At 40.8% G+C, this 18,410-nt stretch overlaps 1 protein-coding gene across 1 annotated transcript; it reads left to right on the top strand.

Annotated features, from left to right (window-relative positions):
- Positions 1-6,244: 6,244 nt before the first annotated feature.
- Positions 6,245-10,819, top strand: LOC109386831 (kelch repeat and BTB domain-containing protein 6). Its single transcript, XM_019650358.1, has one exon. It carries the CDS (start codon positions 6,525-6,527, stop codon positions 8,529-8,531), a length of 2,007 nt encoding a protein of 668 aa, XP_019505903.1. The 5' UTR covers positions 6,245-6,524; the 3' UTR covers positions 8,532-10,819.
- The last annotated feature ends 7,591 nt before the right edge of the window (positions 10,820-18,410 follow it).

The raw sequence follows: 18,410 nt of genomic DNA, 5'->3' as shown, positions 1-18,410 counted from the left end.
TATATATATATATATATATATATATATGTATATATTTATTTATTTAATTATAGTTGACATTCAATATTATTCTGCTTCAGCTTCAGGTGCTGCAGCACAGTGGTCAGGCATCTACACAGTCTATGACGTGATCCCCCTGATAAGTCCAGTGCCCATCTGGCACCCTACATAATCTTTACAATATTATTGATTATATTCCCCACGTTGTATTTCACATCCCCATGACTATATTGTGCCTACTAATGTGCACTTTCTAATCCCTTCACCTTCTCCCCTGTCCCCTCCCCCGTCCCATCTAGCAACCAACAGGTGTTTTTTTTCTATGTCTCTCAGTCTATTTCTGTTCTGTTTGCTCATTTATTCTGTTCTTTAGATTCCACACTTGGCCATAAAAAAGAATGAAGTCTTACCATTTGCAACAACATGGATGGACCTTGAGACTATTATGTTACGTGAAATAAGTCAGACTGAGAAAGACAAATACCATAGGATCTCACTTATATGTGGATCCTTTTAAGTTTTTCTTGATAGCTGGACATGATGTACTAGGTAGAAGGAACTGCTACAGATAGGCCTGCAGTAATGTGGTGGTGAGGTGTGTGGGGAGGGAAAGCGTTTTAGCATTCTGTGATTATGTTGCAGTCTTTTAGTGAACCTATGTCTCTGAACTGATAGCTTTAAAAGTGTTTTTATTGTTTTTCCTTCCCCTTTGGTGGGCTAGAATTGGGCTAGAGTGGGCTGGAGTTGGGTGTTTCCCTTTTCCCACATGGAAGGCTAGTGCTGAGCGGAGTTGATGTTTCTCTTCCTTTAAATCCTTTAGGCTCTGATAAGACCCCAGCAGGTTAGGGCCTGGTTAATGAGTTTCGCCTGAGGACAGCCCTTGTTAAGAACAGAGTGCTTGGTGTATTTTAAAATGGCTCCTTCCCCCTCTCCCTTTGAAAGTATGAGGGAATTTTACTGGGAGAACTGGTCGAGCTCCTGCAGGTAAATCTCACAAAACCTTGGAGCCCCTCCACGACTGTGTCCTCTGGAGTTAACTTAGCTCTAGAGTTGTCCACACTGAGCCTCCAGCCATTCGCCTATTGTATTTCAGATCTTCCTACCTCGTTGCGGGTTCCTGCGGCCGGTCCTGTTCCTGAGTCTCTGCTCAGGTAAGGGGTTGCTCCCTGTATTTGCCTGTCTGTCGCTACAATTTTGGGAGCAGCTGTTTGCCTTGTGTCCTCCCCTCTCTTATGAATCTGAGAAGAGTTGTCGATTTTCAGTCTATTCAGTTTTGTACTTGTTGTTAGGACGGAGTGGTGATTTCCAAGCTCCTTACTGGCAAAACTGGCAAGACTTTGGGCAGGTTGAGTTCCTTACAGAGTTTGGCTAGTTTGAATTTAAGAGAATTGTTGGCCTATTTTATTTTTCCACAGGATTAAGGGTGGTGAAGATAGTAACGTTTTAGTCTATGAAGTGAATTCCTCTATCACAAGAGAGAAACAAACGGATCCCCCAAGTGAGGAAAATTCTTTCTGGTAGCAGCTTAGCTACAGTTGAGGCAGTAGCCTGTTTGCAGAGAAAAGCTTCTAACCATCCTGAAAACAAGGATGTGCATATCCTTCTTTTTTTGTGTGCCTGAAAAGGGGAGAGGGAAATGAGTAATTGGAGATTCTACAAGCAGAAGAAGAGGATACAGAGGTTTTCAGGTTTTGAAATGCAGACATGGACGGAGAATTCCAATTAGGGGGATCGTGCAGTTTCTTTAATCATGGCATATAAGGCAGAGCAATAGTGACAAAGCTAGGGATCCAGTCCCAGTAAGAGCCACTAATCCTAGAAACCATCAGAGTTGTCTTTTGGTCTCAGGGAATGGGTAATTGGTGATGGTGTTAATACATTTAGGGGACAAAGTCTTCTCTTCAAGGGCAATAACATGTCCTAGGTAATTCTCTTGAGGAGGCCAAATAATTGCATTTTGTTTTTAGAAACTGTATGTCCATTGTGGACAAAAGCTTGGAGCAAATAAGTTGTCAAAATCAGGTGAGAAGGTCTAGATATGAAAAGAGTTGCAGGGAAAGGTTAAATTTCTCAGGTTTGCATTTAGAGTCCTAGAGAAATATTGGGCTGTCGGAAAAGTCATGATGCATTTTTGCAATAAAAAACAAAAAATATGTCATGACCTTTCCAACAACCCAATAATTAGGGGTCTTGATAAACCCCTGAGGCATGGCAGTCCATGTGTATTGTTGATTTTTCCATGTGATGGCAAAAAAGGCACTGTAAGTCAGAGTGAAGGGGTGTACTGAAAAAAAAAAAAGCTGAACATAAATTGATGACAGTGAAGTGACTGATGTTAGATAAGATATACGGTAGGCCAGAATGATACTGGGGTTAGGAATAGAGGAAACCTGAGTTTATTTTATTGCTTGTAAGTGTTGGAGTAGCCAATATCCCTTACCATTAGGATTCTTTACTAGGAGGAGGGGAGGGGTCAGAGTATTACAGGATGTATAAATAAGGCCTTGAATCACAGGTTGAAAATTTTGGAGGGCTTCTAATTTTAAGTATGTTATGGTAATCTTGGGAGTGGCATGGAAGGGTCTAGTTGTACTTCAAGAGGTTTGGCCTCCCAGATTTGGCTTATGTCAGTGCAGTGTCAGTGCAGGTGTTTTTGTTAAGATAGTTTGTACTTTAATGTTTGGGGTTATTTACAGGAGCAAGAAGAGTCTGATGGTCACTGAGAATCATAAAAGGGCAAAGGTACACAGGTGTGGAGTCAGGGACTTCAGGGGGGAGGCACTTGGGAGAACAAAACATAATGATATCCTACTGGAATAAATCTCTTTCCAGAATGGTTACTGGGGTAGAGGAGCTAAGCAGAAAGCTATGCTGTGTAATGAGAGGTACAACTGAGGCAAAAAGAGATTTAGACAAAGGCAAGTCGTGTGGTAGATTTAGTCCCACTGCAGGTAGGGTTCATGTATTCCAAGGGTAGGAAATAAAAGGTATTTTTATTAGTTTTCAAGGGCTGACGTGGAACTTTGTTATGTGCCACAGACAAAGTGGCTTCAACAAAAGAAATTTATAATTGAGGAGGCAAGAAGTCCAAGATCAGGTTGTTAGTTCCTTCCAAAGTCTGTGAGGGAAAGATCTGTTCTAGGCCTTTCTCTTTGGCTTGTAGATGCCCATATTCTCTCCACATCATCTTCCCTCTGTGCATGTCCTAATTTCCTCATTTTATAAGGACACTAGTCATTTTGGATTAGGGCCCACCCTAATGAACTCACTCTAACTTGGTTGCCTCCGTAAAAACCTTGTCTTCAAATAAAGTCACATTCTGAATTACTAGGGGTTAGGACTTCAATACATGAATTCTGGAGGAATAATTGTGTTAATGGTGAAACTGTTGCCCCTGTGTCCACCAGGAAGGTGGTGGGATGTCCACTGATGGCAATGATTATTCCCCCTTGCACATTAAGAGTTAGTTGTTCACCAAAAAAGGGTTTCTCTGAGGAAAATCACTAAGACATGGTTTTTTTGGTCTCTTGTTTACTTTTGCATTTTGAGGCCAGTTAATACGAAGTCTTATGTGCCTTTTTTTTCCAGTATCTATAATTATCTCAATGTATGCGAGTTTTAGAGGAAGTATATTGTCCTAGCTTGTTTCCTTAAAATTAAATTGTAGTCTTGAGTTTGCATTGTTTTGATTTGGCATTTTTTGCAACAGAGTCCTTGTAATGTTGAGCTAGAATACGTATTTCAGAGAGAGAGAGATCACCTCACTCATTTACAGTATGTTTTGAATAATATCTATAATTTCTGGTCATAGCCTTGTGAAGCTAGTGACCAAGGTGGAAAGGCTTCAACCATTTAGAGTGACACCAGAGTAGTCCTTCCAAACATTTTCTAAGCTATGTCTATAAAGATGGATTGATCTCTTTGTATTTTGCAATCTCGTATCTTTGACCAATCAATTTTTGAAGGAAGACAGTGGGAATGGATTCGAAAAGTGGTTTTAGCCTATAGTAAGCCTTGGGGGTATTCTGATTTATTTGAATGAATGTTCTCTTGAAGAGTGGCCCATTTGGCTTTTCAAACAATAAAGTGGCTTCTCTGGGACCCACTAGTGGTAGCACAAGTTGTTATAAATCATGGATCCCAAGAGAATATGCCCCGAGGATCAGTCTGAATTGATTACTGGATTCTTTCCTATTTTTATGGTGGTCCAGAAAGACTTTAACAGTAACATGTAAACCTGAGCCAGATAAAGGATTAAAGAATACTTATTCAAGTGGGTGCTCAGGCCACTGACCTTCTTTCACAGGCGGGGAAGGACCAATCATAAGGGTCCTGATTATTTGGAGTTGGGGGCCAAGTAGTTTAATGGAGGCAGGGAAGGGTAAAAAGGGACACTAGAGATTGAAGTAAGAAAGAGAATCCACAGAAAAAGCGGGAGGAGTAGTGGTTGGGAAAAGGAGCTTGGTCACATCCATGGTGAGTTCTGGGTGAGAACAGGGCCCTGAGACTGTGGACTCGTGATAAAAGGGACAGTCTTTAAGAGACTGTACAGCCTGAGATAAACTGCAGACATTTTATTTTTCAGCCTTCTCATACCAACAAAAATAAGCTGACCATTGGTGAGAAGAGATCTTGGAGTCCTGAGATTTCAGGGCACCTCATAATTGACAGGCTTAGGGAAATTCCAAGTGACCAAAAGGGGCTGCTGGAGTTGTAAGCTGTCCTCAGTAAAATCCTGCCATTTTTGGAGGTAATGATCTGAATTTTCACTTTAGTGATGAAGCATATAATTGGTAGGACTTTTGAAGAGCTTTGAGAAGTGGATTGAGAGTTTCCCACATAATACTAAGGTTAAACAATAGCTAGCAACAAAACCAAACCTAGAGATGGCTGGAGGCAGTTCCTTACAAAACTAAACATAGTCTTACCAGAGCATCCAGCAATCATACTCCTTGGTATTTACCGAAATGATTTGAAAAATTATGTCCACAAAAAAACCAGCACATAAGTGTTTATAGCAGATTTATTCAAAATTGCAAAAATTCGAAGCAAATAAAAATGTCATTCAGTAGGTGAATGGATAAGTAAACTGTGGTATATCCATACAATGGAATACAATTAATTAATAATAATAATAATAATAAAGAAATGTGCTATCAAGCCATGAAAAGACATACAGGAAACTGACATTGCTAAGTGAAAGAAGATATCTCAGAAGGGTACACACTGTATGATTCCAACTATATGACATACTGGAAAAGGTAAAACTACATAGTAAGAAGATTACTGGTTCCCAGTGAGTGGGGGTGGGGCTAGGGAGGAGGAATCAGAAACAGATTGAAATCAGAGGTTTTTTAAGGCAGTGAAACTATTCTGTATGATACTGTAATGGTGGATACATGATATTATCTGTATTTTTTACAGATAATACCCATAGAACTGTACAACACAAAGAGTGAATGAGCCCTAAACTATACATTTTAATATATATCACTATGAGTTTGTCACATGTAATAACGGCATATACTAATGCAAGATGTTAATAATAGGGAAATGGTGAGGAGGTGGGACTGTATGGGAGATCCTTGTAACTTTCTGCTAAATTTTCCAGTAAACCTAAAACTACTCTTAACAATACAATCTATTGTTTTAAGTAGAACAAAACTTAAAGGCATCTCTGCAGATACCTGCGGGGTTTAAATTTTTTTCCTACCGGCTCACGATTTCAAATGAATGGGTACTTCACTTTTCATAAATGCTAGAAGAAAAGCTAAAACTAATTGAACCTTTAGATTATAGGTGCTGTGTAAGCACTTTATTGTTTTACTAATAAACACATATGTATTCAGAGAATCCTATATATCCTATGCAATTTATCCCATTTAATCTTCATACAACGCTGTGAAAGACTATTGTTACTCACATTCTTTAAAAAATGAGACAGTTCCAGTACTTATCAATCACTTTTGATTAACAATTGATAAATACTAGAACGGGCATCTAATCTGGATTCCTAACCCAAAATTCTACCATAACACCAAATCCGAGACAATTAACTATTTCTAATTCCCTCCGCTGAAACACTGAACGGCCGACAAACCTCGCGATACTATTGAAACTACTACTCCCAACATGCAAAGCGGCGCGTGCCTCTCCACCTCTGTCCGTGGGTCCGGCGGCCCGGCATGCCTCGAGGCGCGAAAGGCTACCTGGGCACCGTAGTTCTCCCGGACACATAGCGGTCTCGCCAGCGCTGGTGGCCACTGTTCTCTCGGTTCTCCCGGGTCCAGTGAGGGCGAACCGAGACCGAGAAAGGGCGCGGAACTGGCAGAGGGTGAGTCGGCACGGTGTACGCGCTAAAAGGAAGGTGGCACCTCGGCACACGGTCGAATTAGGTAAATGGACTCGTGCTGCTGTCTCTCCGGAGACACCGTTATCTTTGAGCCGGTGAAAGCCCGGTGAGGAGGAGCCATAACCTGGTCCTTGCACCGGTTCTCGCCTTCGGCACCGCCGCCATCTCCACCATGCAGTCTCGGGAAGACGCCCCGCGCTCTCGCCGCCTCGCCAGTCCCCGTGGTGGGCGGCGGCCCAAGAGGATTCACAAGCCCTCGGTTTCGGCGTTTTTCACGGGCCCGGAGGAGCTGAAGGACACGGCCCATTCTGCAGCCCTGCTGGCCCAGCTCAAGTCCTTCTACGACGCGCGGCTGCTGTGCGATGTGACCATCGAGGTGGTGACGCCCGGCAGTGGGCCGGGCACGGGCCGCCTCTTTCCCTGCAACCGTAACGTGCTGGCCGCCGCGTGCCCCTACTTCAAGAGCATGTTCACCGGCGGCATGTACGAGAGCCAGCAGGCAAACGTGACCATGCACGACGTGGATGCCGAGTCCTTCGAGGTGTTGGTCGAATACTGCTACACGGGTCGCGTGTCCCTAAGTGAAGCCAACGTGGAGCGCCTGTACGCGGCCTCGGACATGTTACAGCTCGAGTACGTGCGGGAAGCCTGTGCCTCCTTCCTGGCCCGCCGCCTCGACCTGGCCAACTGCACCGCCATCTTCAAGTTCGCTGATGCCTTCGGCCACCGAAAGCTGCGATCACAGGCCCAGTCCTTTATAGCCCACAACTTCAAGCAGCTCAGCCGGATGGGTTCGATTCGGGAGGAGACTCTGGCGGATCTGACCTTGGCCCAGCTGTTGGCTGTGCTGCGCCTGGATAGTCTAGACATCGAGAGAGAGCAGACGGTGTGTCACGTGGCCGTGCAGTGGTTGGAAGCGGCTCCCAAGGAGCGGGGTCCCAGCGCTGCCGAGGTCTTCAAGTGTGTCCGCTGGACACACTTCACCGATGAAGATCAGGATTACCTGAAAGGGCTGCTGACCAAGCCCACTGTGAAGAAGTACTGCCTGGACCTTATTGAAGGGGCCCTGCAGATGCGATATGGTGACATGTTTCACAAGTCTTTGGTGCCAAAGCCGGAGTGCAGCAGCAGCTCTGTTGTATCCACGGAAAACCCACCCCAGAGGCTGGGTGTGTGTGCCAAGGAGATGGTGATCTTCTTTGGACATCCCAGAGATCCCTTTCTGTGCTGTGACCCATACTCGGGCGATATTTACAAAGTGCCGTCACCTTTGACCTGCCTTGCTCACACTAGGACAGTCACCACCTTAGCTGTCTGTGTCTCTCCAGACCATGACATCTATCTAGCTGCCCAGCCCAGGAAAGACCTCTGGGTGTATAAACCAGCTCAGAACAGTTGGCAGCAGCTTGCAGATCGCTTGCTCTGCCGCGAGGGCATGGATGTGGCATACCTTAATGGCTACATTTACATCTTGGGGGGGCGAGACCCTATTACTGGAGTTAAATTGAAGGAAGTGGAATGCTACAGTGTTCAGAGAAACCAGTGGGCACTGGTGGCTCCATTACCCCATTCGTTTATCTCCTTTGACCTAATGGTAATTCAGAACTATCTTTATGCACTCAACAGCAAGCGCATGTTCTGCTATGATCCGAGCCACAATATGTGGCTGAAGTGTGTTTCTCTTAAGCGCCATGACTTTCAGGAAGCCTGTGTCTTCAATGATGAGATCTACTGTATCTGTGACATCCCAGTCATGAAGGTCTACAATCCAGTCCGAGCAGAATGGAGGCAGATTAATAATATCCCTTTAGTGTCAGAGACCAGCAACTACCGGATTATCACTCATGACCAAAAATTGTTGCTGATCACCTCTCGTACCCCACAGTGGAAAAAGAACCGGGTGACTGTGTATGAATATGACATTAGTGGAGACCAATGGATTAATATAGGCACCACGTTAGGCCTCTTCCAGTTTGATTCTAACTTTTTTTGCCTCTCAGCTCGTGTTTATCCTTCCTGCCTTGAGCCTGGTCAGAGTTTCCTCACTGAGGAAGAAGAGATACCTAGTGAATCTAGTACTGAATGGGATTTGGGTGGGTTCAGTGAGCTGGATTCCGAGTCAGGAAGTTCATCGTCATTATCTGATGATGATTTGTGGGTACAGGTAGCACCTCAGTGAAATACACATATCAGCAGGGTTTTTTTGTACATAGGTTGAAACACTAAGGTGTTTTTACTGCTTTGGAAAGTATCTTAAAGAAATACCCTTTCCCTTTACTGGAACAAAAAGTTGGTTGATTTCAGGTTTGGTTTAGAAAGGGTATTTGTTGAAATACTAATGTAATTTAGTGTTAGAGAATTTGAACACTCCAAAAAATAAACCTATTTAATAATTTACTGTTCTAAAAGTCCAATATTGATTTGTTTAGTATGTTTATATTTGATTATGCTAATTTAGTTTTCTATTAAATCTTACATTCTGTTTAGTGCCACAAGTACAGTAGTTTAAATTTTACTTTTTATAATAGAAAACTGATTGGATAGGAATTACTAGATAGGGTTTTGAAAGTATATTTTCCTTCAGAACAGTGTAGTAGATTTCCAAAAGTTTAGTGGGTTTTTACAAAGTGTGTTCTAACTTAAATACAGTTTGCTAAGTTTTAGTTTTGTTTCCTTCCCTTTTGAGAAGGAAAAAATAAAGCATATATATTTAATGTGACTGAATGGTGATTTCATTTGAAATACTGTTCAGAATGGTCATAAACTCACTGGTAATAATAACAATAAGAAAACAGGATTCTACTGTTGAAATTTCAGTTTTAAATTTGTGATATAAAATGTGTATTTGAAAATAGTGACCAATTTTCCATCTAAAACATATTCCATTTTAGCAGTGTCACCAATCATCTACAAAGGTTTAAAAAAAAACACAACCCAGTAATTTGCTTTGTAGCTTCATATTTTTATCTATACTTGGTACATGCTTCCTTGAACCAGAAGAATGATCCTGTTTTTCACTGGACATGATTGTGTAAATTTTTATTCATTGTCTTAAAAAGTTTATGTGATTTTTAAAATATTTGGGCTGTATAGTTTTGGTGTTCATCTTAGAAGATTTGTCAGCAAGATGTGATTATTCTTTACTGTTTTGTGAGGTAATATTGGTTTTGAAAATATGTATAAGCTAAGAACAGTATTTTATTGATTAGTAGTTATTGTATCTATCAACTATAAAATCAAGTGCCAGCAGAGAACTTTAAAACTTTAAGTTTTAAATATAGAACTGTTTTGTGTAGCATTGAAATATTCTGTCAGTTTTGTAAGTCACTAAATGTTATTATCAGCTTAAAGGTATTTTTGTATTAAAAGTTTACAGTTAAATAACACAAGTGGATGATGGCATTTGGGGCCAGTAGTGAAAGTATATTTCCTCTAAAATATTCCCCTAAGCAGTGCTATGTATACATGTTATTTTATTAGGGTATTTGTATCTGCTTTGTGTTTCTCTGTGAACCATGCTCCAGTCTTTGTTGCTGTCCCCATATGTAAGGGAAAGTCCAGAAATACAGACTAAATCACATAACACTGACATTTTCCAATACAAGAAAATATAAAGGCTTACCTCTTGAGGGTTTACTAGATCTGGTTGTCATTCTACATATACATGACAAATGACCAGATGCTTATAGTGTATAAAATTTTCTATATCCTATTAGCATTATCTTCCTGAATCTTCATTCAGTCACATGCTAATTCCTCATCTGTCTCTGTTTATTCTCTGGTGGGAGAATGCTGACATTTCTTAACCTTGGCAGAGTGCTGAGGGGTGTGCTCTCTTGGGTGGGAAACTGAATTTTTGAATGAAATACCATAGGATGGAAGTGGAAAGAGGAGACACAAAAGGTTTTTTAAAAAAGTCATCTGATCAGTTTTTATTGGCCATTTGAAGATGCTATAAAACACTCCTGTTTAACATTTTTAGTAAAATAAGATGCTTGTCCTAGCAGTCTGTGTTAATTCCTTCAATAGGTCAAACATGCTTTGAGTTGCCTAGGGCTAAACTTTGTTCCTTTGGACATCAGAGTCATTATAAGCACTGTCCTTAACACAATGCTGCTTCGTGTGTCATTTGGGGCCAAGTATTTCTTCACCAGTAACTTATTTTGATAGCATTTTGTTTTGTAAGGTTGAAATAGGGCAGTGCTGATTATATCCAGGTTATCGATCTGCAGAATTAAGATATGCAACCAATTTATAAAAGACAAATTCTCCAATTTGTCATTTTCAACCTTTAGTTAAAGCGTAAGCTAAATGGTAGTAATATCTTTGTTTACAAAGAGGTTTTCTTGGGAAGAATTTTGGTTTCGTGATATATTTGTGAATTAGGGAATAGATGTTAACCATTATTTTATAGGTAAGTGATTTGTATGTGATTAGTTACAAATAAAACTGGTACTAGAACACAGACTTCCTGACTTTTTAATTCAATGTGTCACTGACTGTATACAACCCTTGCTTGTGCAGTGAATGATACAACCAATGGTGTTGAAATCCCATCTTGGCAGGAAAGCACCTTGTCTCAGTTTTTCAATTAATCAGTACATCTTTTAGCAAATTCTCGATATAGTGTCGTTTGCAGGACTATTATTTGTAAGATTTAGAATGACCTTAATTATCTTTTGTATCTGTTCCTGTAGTCTGAAAAGCTCAAAGAACCCACATTTTTGCAAGTTCTTCCTAGTTCAAATGATAGGTGACATTAGGGTTTCCAAAAGGATGAAGTAGAAACTAATTTAGCAATTAGCTTGTCTAAATGAATTAAAGATTGAAATTATAATAGCTCTTTAAATCATTTTTAGTTAAGCTAGGATTTTAAAAAATAATTGTACCTGATCTTGATAAGAATCTGGGGAAAGCTTTTGATCAATTCCCCTAAAAAGACAAATACTAATAATTTTATAATTTCAATGATTTATGACACTTCTGAAGCTCATTCAACGCAAGGAAGAGCACTTGTGACTGACTCTCCTTCCCATACCTGCTTAAAACCTTCAACACCCTTTTCATCATTCTAAGTAACTTGAAAGGAACATTCGTTACAGCAAATATGTAAAGCAGGGAAATATTAGGCAAAATTATTTATAGAAAATGTGACTCAGTATAAACCCAAGGAGGTTAATGTTATTTTTTAGAACAAATGAGAGGGCTCAATATCTATAAGCCAATTTAATACTAATATAAAAAATAATAATAATAATAATAAAAAGATACTGTTCCCAGAAGCTGCCAGACCTCAGAGTACCGTTGGGACAATAGGTTTTGTGCAGAATAGGGAAGGACTCCCCCTTGACTCTGGGCTATTTGTCAACGGGTCTGTTTCATCAAGCTTCCATTTCTTATATCTTTAACCTTGAGGACTCAATGTTGTCCAAGGCACAGAGACAGCAGGGAACAAATGGTTTGCATAACATTCCATCGATAACTGAGACATATTTTCTCTTAAAACAACCTAGTCTGGGAGTCACCTCTTTGTAATGGAGTCACACATTCTCACCTCCAAAGCTAAAACTATGCTTTGAACCACTACGAGTATATCTCAATCAGGAATATTCTTTGTGGATAAACTATTTGTTAATTCTGGGAACACTAGCTAATATTTACTTTATGTAAATATTACTTTATGTAAATATTAGGCAAAGTTTCTTCCAAAACATATATGCTTGTGCCTTAAAGGAAGAGCCAGGACTCTCAGTTGTAAGTAATATTACCTTAATTTAGATCATCTTAAAATGGAAAGTTTTTTGTTCCACTCATTTTATATGTTAGGATCTAGATGTGGTTGTATATACAAAGACCCTATGTTTGTACTAACAAGATAGACATTTCTCATATAAAGGTTTAATCTGTTATGTTGGCCCTGATTTGAAAGTCGTCTGAGAACAGGCTTTTCTGTTCTCTCACTCTGCTACCCTTAGGGTGTTGTCCTAGTCCACATGGTCCAAGCTGCTTTACCCTTGTGTTCATATTCCAGTCATTGGGAAGGGGAAAAGGGAAGTGGGGCATGACCCTCCTCTGTACGGGAAGTTGTGCAAATCGCTTCCAGTCACGTGACATGGGCCAGATCTTACCCGTGTGGCCACACGTCACTGCTTGAGGTGGAGGCAGGTGCTTGAGAGAGGCAGTCTTTATTCTGAGTCAACCTGTATCAAGTTAAAATTCAGGGGTTCCTTCTTATAAATGGGGGAGATAGGCTATTAGGTTAAAGAGCAATCTGCCACACCATGCATCCAGCCAGATTCTATCACATGGCAGTCAAAATGATAACACCATCCCAGGGGTTATTGCAGTTGACAAAGCATGGGCCAGGCCTCCCATTCCAGAAAGACTCGGGAAGCTCCTGGGGCTCTCGCTGCTGCTCTGTACAGAAGAGGCAGGGCACTTCATCTTGTTTTGATTAAATAAAGCTTCATAGACAAATTGCCTACTGGTACCCTAGATCATGAGCCCAAGTCTAGTCTTGGCATTACATCATGGAATGTTCCAACTTCCTAAAAGGAACGAAAAGAGCACTGAGCAACAGCTTTGTATAGTCAGTGAATTATCTTAAACAAGAAATGTTTCTTCCATTATAAGAGATATCAGAATTATAGAGTACTGATGAAAACTGGAAATTTCTTAGTGCAAGCTAAGCTATTTAGCAACATTCTAGCATTTTCTGAGCCTGGATCTTTTTTGCAGTGCTGTGTGAGTGTAATCTACTTCTCTGTTGAAGCCCAGACCATTAGCCACAGTAGTCTATTCAAAACTTAGTTTCTTGATGAGTTCTTGTACTGACTTCAGGTTAATCATAGTTGATTCAGCACACACATGTACTGTCCCATTTTGTGTTTGTTGAAACTTCAAAACAGCTGCCAAAGGACATTTTAAATAACTGCTTCTGTCAAGTATGTGATATAACTTTTAGGATTATAATTTTTGTTACAAATACTCATACTTATTTTTTTTTAAAGATTTTTGTTGGGGAATCGGGGAAGGGGAACAGACAAGTTGCTGTCCTTTTGTTCTTCAGTCTAGTTGTGGAGGATGTCGCTTCACTGGCCCATGTTGGTATTATCATTGTGCTCTTCCTGGGCGAGGCAGTTGGTCGCCAGCCATTGGACGGCTGCTCACAGCAGCTCTTGGCAGCTGATGGCAGCTCAAGCCTGCTGCCGGCCAGCCCCACTGCAGCCTATGCTGTCTCCAGCGACTCACGGCAGCCCAGCTCCAGGTCGAGCTGTTGTTCACCATCTCAGCTGTAGGGGGCGCAGCGTCACTGGTCCTCATGTGGAATCCGAACAGGGGCCCTGCTGCTCAGAGCTGGCATCCCAAACCAACTCCTAACTAATGTGCCACTCGGCTGGCCAGTACTCATTCTTATTTTAAAAACACACTCAACCCTTATTTTCATATAGAACCCTAACCTCTGCCAGCAAGTGAAGAGTAAGTAATACTTCAGTTAGTAGTTGTGTTTCTATTCTAATATTAACAAAGACTGTACGACTCTATTCTCTATTTCACTTCCAGTAAATCCTTGATAAACTTAAACACAAGGTTTTTAATCTATGCTGTACAGACACTGCTTGTTTAGTATCATGGTCCTGCCACTTTCTTTCCTCTATGGCCTTTTGACATGCTGGAATTATTCAGTTTATTGATTTGCTTACTCGTTATTACCTGTTGCTTGCACTAGAGTGTACACTCCATCATGGAGGGACCACATCTCTTTTCCAGAGCTCCTAATATAGTGCCAGGCAAGCATAGGCATTGGATGAATATTCGTTGAACAAAGAAATATTATAAATGTATTTGGTGCTTTTTGCATTTATATGAGAAATACTTACATTTAGAGTTCTCATCTTTTTGTCAATTTTCCAGCTTTGAGGGAGAGCTATTATTAAACTCTTTTGCCTGGTTGTCATAGCAACTCTCTGGCCTCCAGAGCGACAGATTATTTCTAATGGGCAGATTCTACCAGACTACCAAATATTCAGTATTTTCCATTATGAGATAATGATGCTATTATAAATCACATTTCTCACAATATGTATCTCTCTGTCTTTTCTAAATGTGGCAGAGAACTAGAAAGTAAATATCTTCAAACCAATGCAAGCTCCAGGAAACAAAGCAGTATGACACACATCTCTGTTCCCAGCTCTTTCATGTTCTTTCAAGTTCTCCACCTTTTCATACGCACTTGTGAATTCAGTTGGGTTTTCTGTCCAAGTTGTTAAGGGAAGTTTTGAAAGTTAATGACTACAAAACAAACTATAAAGAGCTCTGTTACAGCTAAAATATTTTGTCGTTTTCTCCTCCTTGCTCATTTCCTAAATTTCACGTTAAATCAGCAAATTTAATAATGTCACAAAAATTGAGATTTGCTCTGAAAAGTTCCAAAATCAAGTACTCCCCACCCCCATTCCTTCTGCTCACATTTTAGTGGCAGGAACTGAGAAAGGTTTTATTGAACTGGACTAGTCATCATAGAAAACTCATTATTATCAGTTCAATAAAAACAGGATGTATGTGGGCCATTCAACCAGCCAGGAATGTAGTTTTAAAAAGGCAGAGTTTATTTTCTAATGCCGGATACCCTAAGGGGGCTATAAATGTATGTCATGCTGTACTTTCTCTTCTGTAAGTTTGGGTCACATGTACTAGGAGAATCGAAGCGTCCATGTGCGTCCAGGCACAGTTCCAAGGTAGATCCTACTGCCTCTGTGCAGTTGTAATGCTTTTCTCATACAATTGTAATGCCCATCAGTAAACAGTTCCATAACTTTATCTAAAAGAAATTACATTGCAGCTAGCTTAACTCCTAGACTTTGACCAGTAAACACATCAATACACTCAACCATCTTAAATAATATCCAATGGGGACATTGTCAGGAGGACAAAAAGGAATATAAGGAGGGACCGTATAGTGTGTAACGTCAAGATTGCAGATTTTGGTACCTGAATCTTGGTGTATTTTGATTTGCGTATTTGTAAGAACTTAATTTTAGCCTTTTAGAAATCTCCATGCATTTTTATTCTTTTAAGTAAGCACTGAATGTTGCACACTATTAGGTTAGATGTCAAACCTTTGAGATAGCTAAACCTAGATATCTGCCCAGTGTAAAACTTGAAAATAACCGAATGAAAGAGAAGGTTTTGCCAGGGGGCGGATAGAATATCCAGGCACATAGATCTTGCAACAATTGCTTGACAAAGTCCCTACATCACAAGTCTAGTTCTCTTTGTTAAAAGTTTGTGTCTTCTATTATCACTACACTTTGATATGGTTAGGTTTGGGTATGGTATCAAGAATCAAATAAAAGCCATGATATTGACATATTAACTTGCAATTAGAAAATATAACTTTTGTAATCAGGAGGGAACCCCCAGCTCCCAGCTTCTTTCTGGAGTGTGAAGAGTTTGGACAATGAATATAGTGCCCCAAATTTTAAGGCTGCCACCCAAGGGCCTGGCTCAGGGAGTCAACCAGTCTTGTCATTTGCAAGTCTTCCAAGACCACATTAAACAAAGAAGCAATTTCAAACAGGCACTCAAGCACTTCCTGCGACTATGCCCTTCCAGGCTCAGCACAGAGGGAACAAGCAAAGCACCCACCATCCAGTTTCTCAATGAAAGGGATTTCACTGCATACTTTCCCAACTGCTGTGCAAAGGTCTGGCTACTTTCTAATCAGCCTGTATCTGGGTGCTGACTGGAATTCTCCCCGGAGCCTGAAGGAGCCATTGGGCACTTTCCCTGCGTTCTCCCCCCAGCTCACCCAACAGTAAAACCAAGTCTCCCTGGAATAAGCTTGTTCACACATGTAGCACCCCAACTTTTATGGCTGAGACATGAGAGACTGGCTCCCAAATCACCCAGCCCTGACAGCTGACAAGGTTCAGCATTTGCAAGTCTTCTGGGGTCACGTGAAACTAAGCACAGTTTTATACAGAAGTGTGAACTCATCCTATGTCTGTCCCCTTGGGCTCAACACAGAGAGAACAGGCAAAAATGCTAGGCTCTCAGTTTCTCCCTGGGAGGTGTTTGACTGCATACCTTTCCAGGTGCTGCCGAAGGATTGGGCTTCTAGTTAGCCTGTACCTGGGAGCTGCACGACACGATTGGTAGTCATGGAAGGGCCAGCATGGCCTTGTGAGAACTTCCTGTGCCTTTCCCCCCAGCCATAAAACCATGCCTCTAGCTGTTCTGGGAAAGAGTTTGTCCACACATCTAATGCCCCACCATCTATGGCTGCAAGCTGAGAGACTGGCTGCTAATTCACCTAGCTCTGGGAGCTGACAGGGCTCAGCATTTGTGAGTTCCCAGGAACCACACAGAACAAAGAGGTATTTCTATATGGGTGAGCAAGCAGGAAAAATGCCTAGCTCCTGATTTCTCTCTAATAGGGGCTAGATTGCATATCTAACATCCTAACTTTACTTGTTGCTGCCTGAAGGTCAGGCTTACAATTAGCTTTGGGAACCTGAACAGGTGTGTGAGCATTTCCCATGCCACTAGGGCACTAACGAGTCTTGGCATACCCTAATCTTCTAGGAACCACGAAGAACAAAAATGGTGATTTGGACAAGCTCAAAGGATTAAGAGGCAACCAGGAGTTTGGGCCGTGCTGATTGGTGAGATTGTTCTGCCCAAGGCTACTCCTTCAAGACTGAGAGAGGTGGTTGTATTATTGATGCACAGAAATGAACACAAAGAGTCAAGGAAAATGAAGAAACAGAGAATGTGTTCCAAATGAAAGAATATTATAAAAATCCCAGAAAAAAGATCTTAATGAAATGCAGATAAAATGATTTACCTGATAAAGTGTTCAAAACAATGGTCATAAATGTGCTCATAAGGACAGGAGAACAATGCATGAACAAAGTGAGAATTTCAACAAAAAGAAACTATAAGAAAGTACCAGTCAAATCACAGAGCTAAAGAATACAAAAACTGACCTGAAAAATTCAATAGAACGGTTCAACAGCAGACTAGATGCAGTTGACAAAAAGGTTCAGCAAACTCAATGATAGGACTGTGGAATTCATCCAATCAGAGAAGCAAAAAGACAAAAGAAGGTAAAAGAGTTAAAGTAGCTTAAGGCACAATATACCATCAACAGGATAAGACACACATTAATGGGCATCCCAGAAGGAGAAGAGAGAGAAAGTGGCAGAAAGCTTCTTCCATGTAATAATGGCTGAAAACTTCCCAAACCTGAGAAAAAATACAGACATCCAGTTTCAGGAAACCCACGTAATATCACTAAGATGGATCCAAAGAGACCCACGCTGAGACACATTATTAAATTGTCAAAATTTTAAAGAGAATCTTGAAAGTGGTCAGAGAAGAAAGACTTGTTACATTCAAGGGAACTCCTATAAGACTATCACTGAAGTTTTTCAGCAGAAACCTTGCAGGCCAGAAGTGAATGGGCTGATATAGTCAATGTTGAAAGAAAAAAAATTGCCAACCAAAAATACATTACCTGGCAAAGTTGTTCTTCAGAATTGAAAGAGATATAGATTTTCCCAAACAAAACTAAAGCTCTAATCACAAGACCAGCCTTGCAAGAAATGCTAAAGGGAGTTCTTCAATGAAAGGGACATTCATTAGTAATGTGAAAACATATGTACATATAAAACTCACTGGTGAAGTTAAATATATAGTTAAATTCAAAATAAACTTGTAATGGTGGTTCGTAAGTACTTATAACTTACACAAAGGGGTTTTATGGACAGTAACCTCACAGGGTGATCTGATCATAAATTCCTAACTGGGCAAGTCATGGTGGGTAGTCATGCCCCAGGCATATAACTTCTTTTTTTTTTTTTTTTAAGATTTTTATTGGGGAATTGGGGGGATGGGAACAGCACTGGGGAATTGGGGAAGGGGAACAGACAATTTGCTGTCATTTTTTTGGCCTTCAGTCTAGTTGTGGAGGACGTTGCTTCACTGGCCCAAGTTGGCACCATCATTGTGTTCTTCCTGGGTGAGGCAGATCAGTTGCCGGCTTCTGGATGGC

The sequence above is a fragment of the Hipposideros armiger genome, unplaced genomic scaffold, assembly GCF_001890085.2.
Source record: "Hipposideros armiger isolate ML-2016 unplaced genomic scaffold, ASM189008v1 scaffold_140, whole genome shotgun sequence".
Classification (NCBI taxonomy): domain Eukaryota; kingdom Metazoa; phylum Chordata; class Mammalia; order Chiroptera; family Hipposideridae; genus Hipposideros; species Hipposideros armiger.
This window is presented reverse-complemented; position numbering and strand designations above follow the sequence as displayed.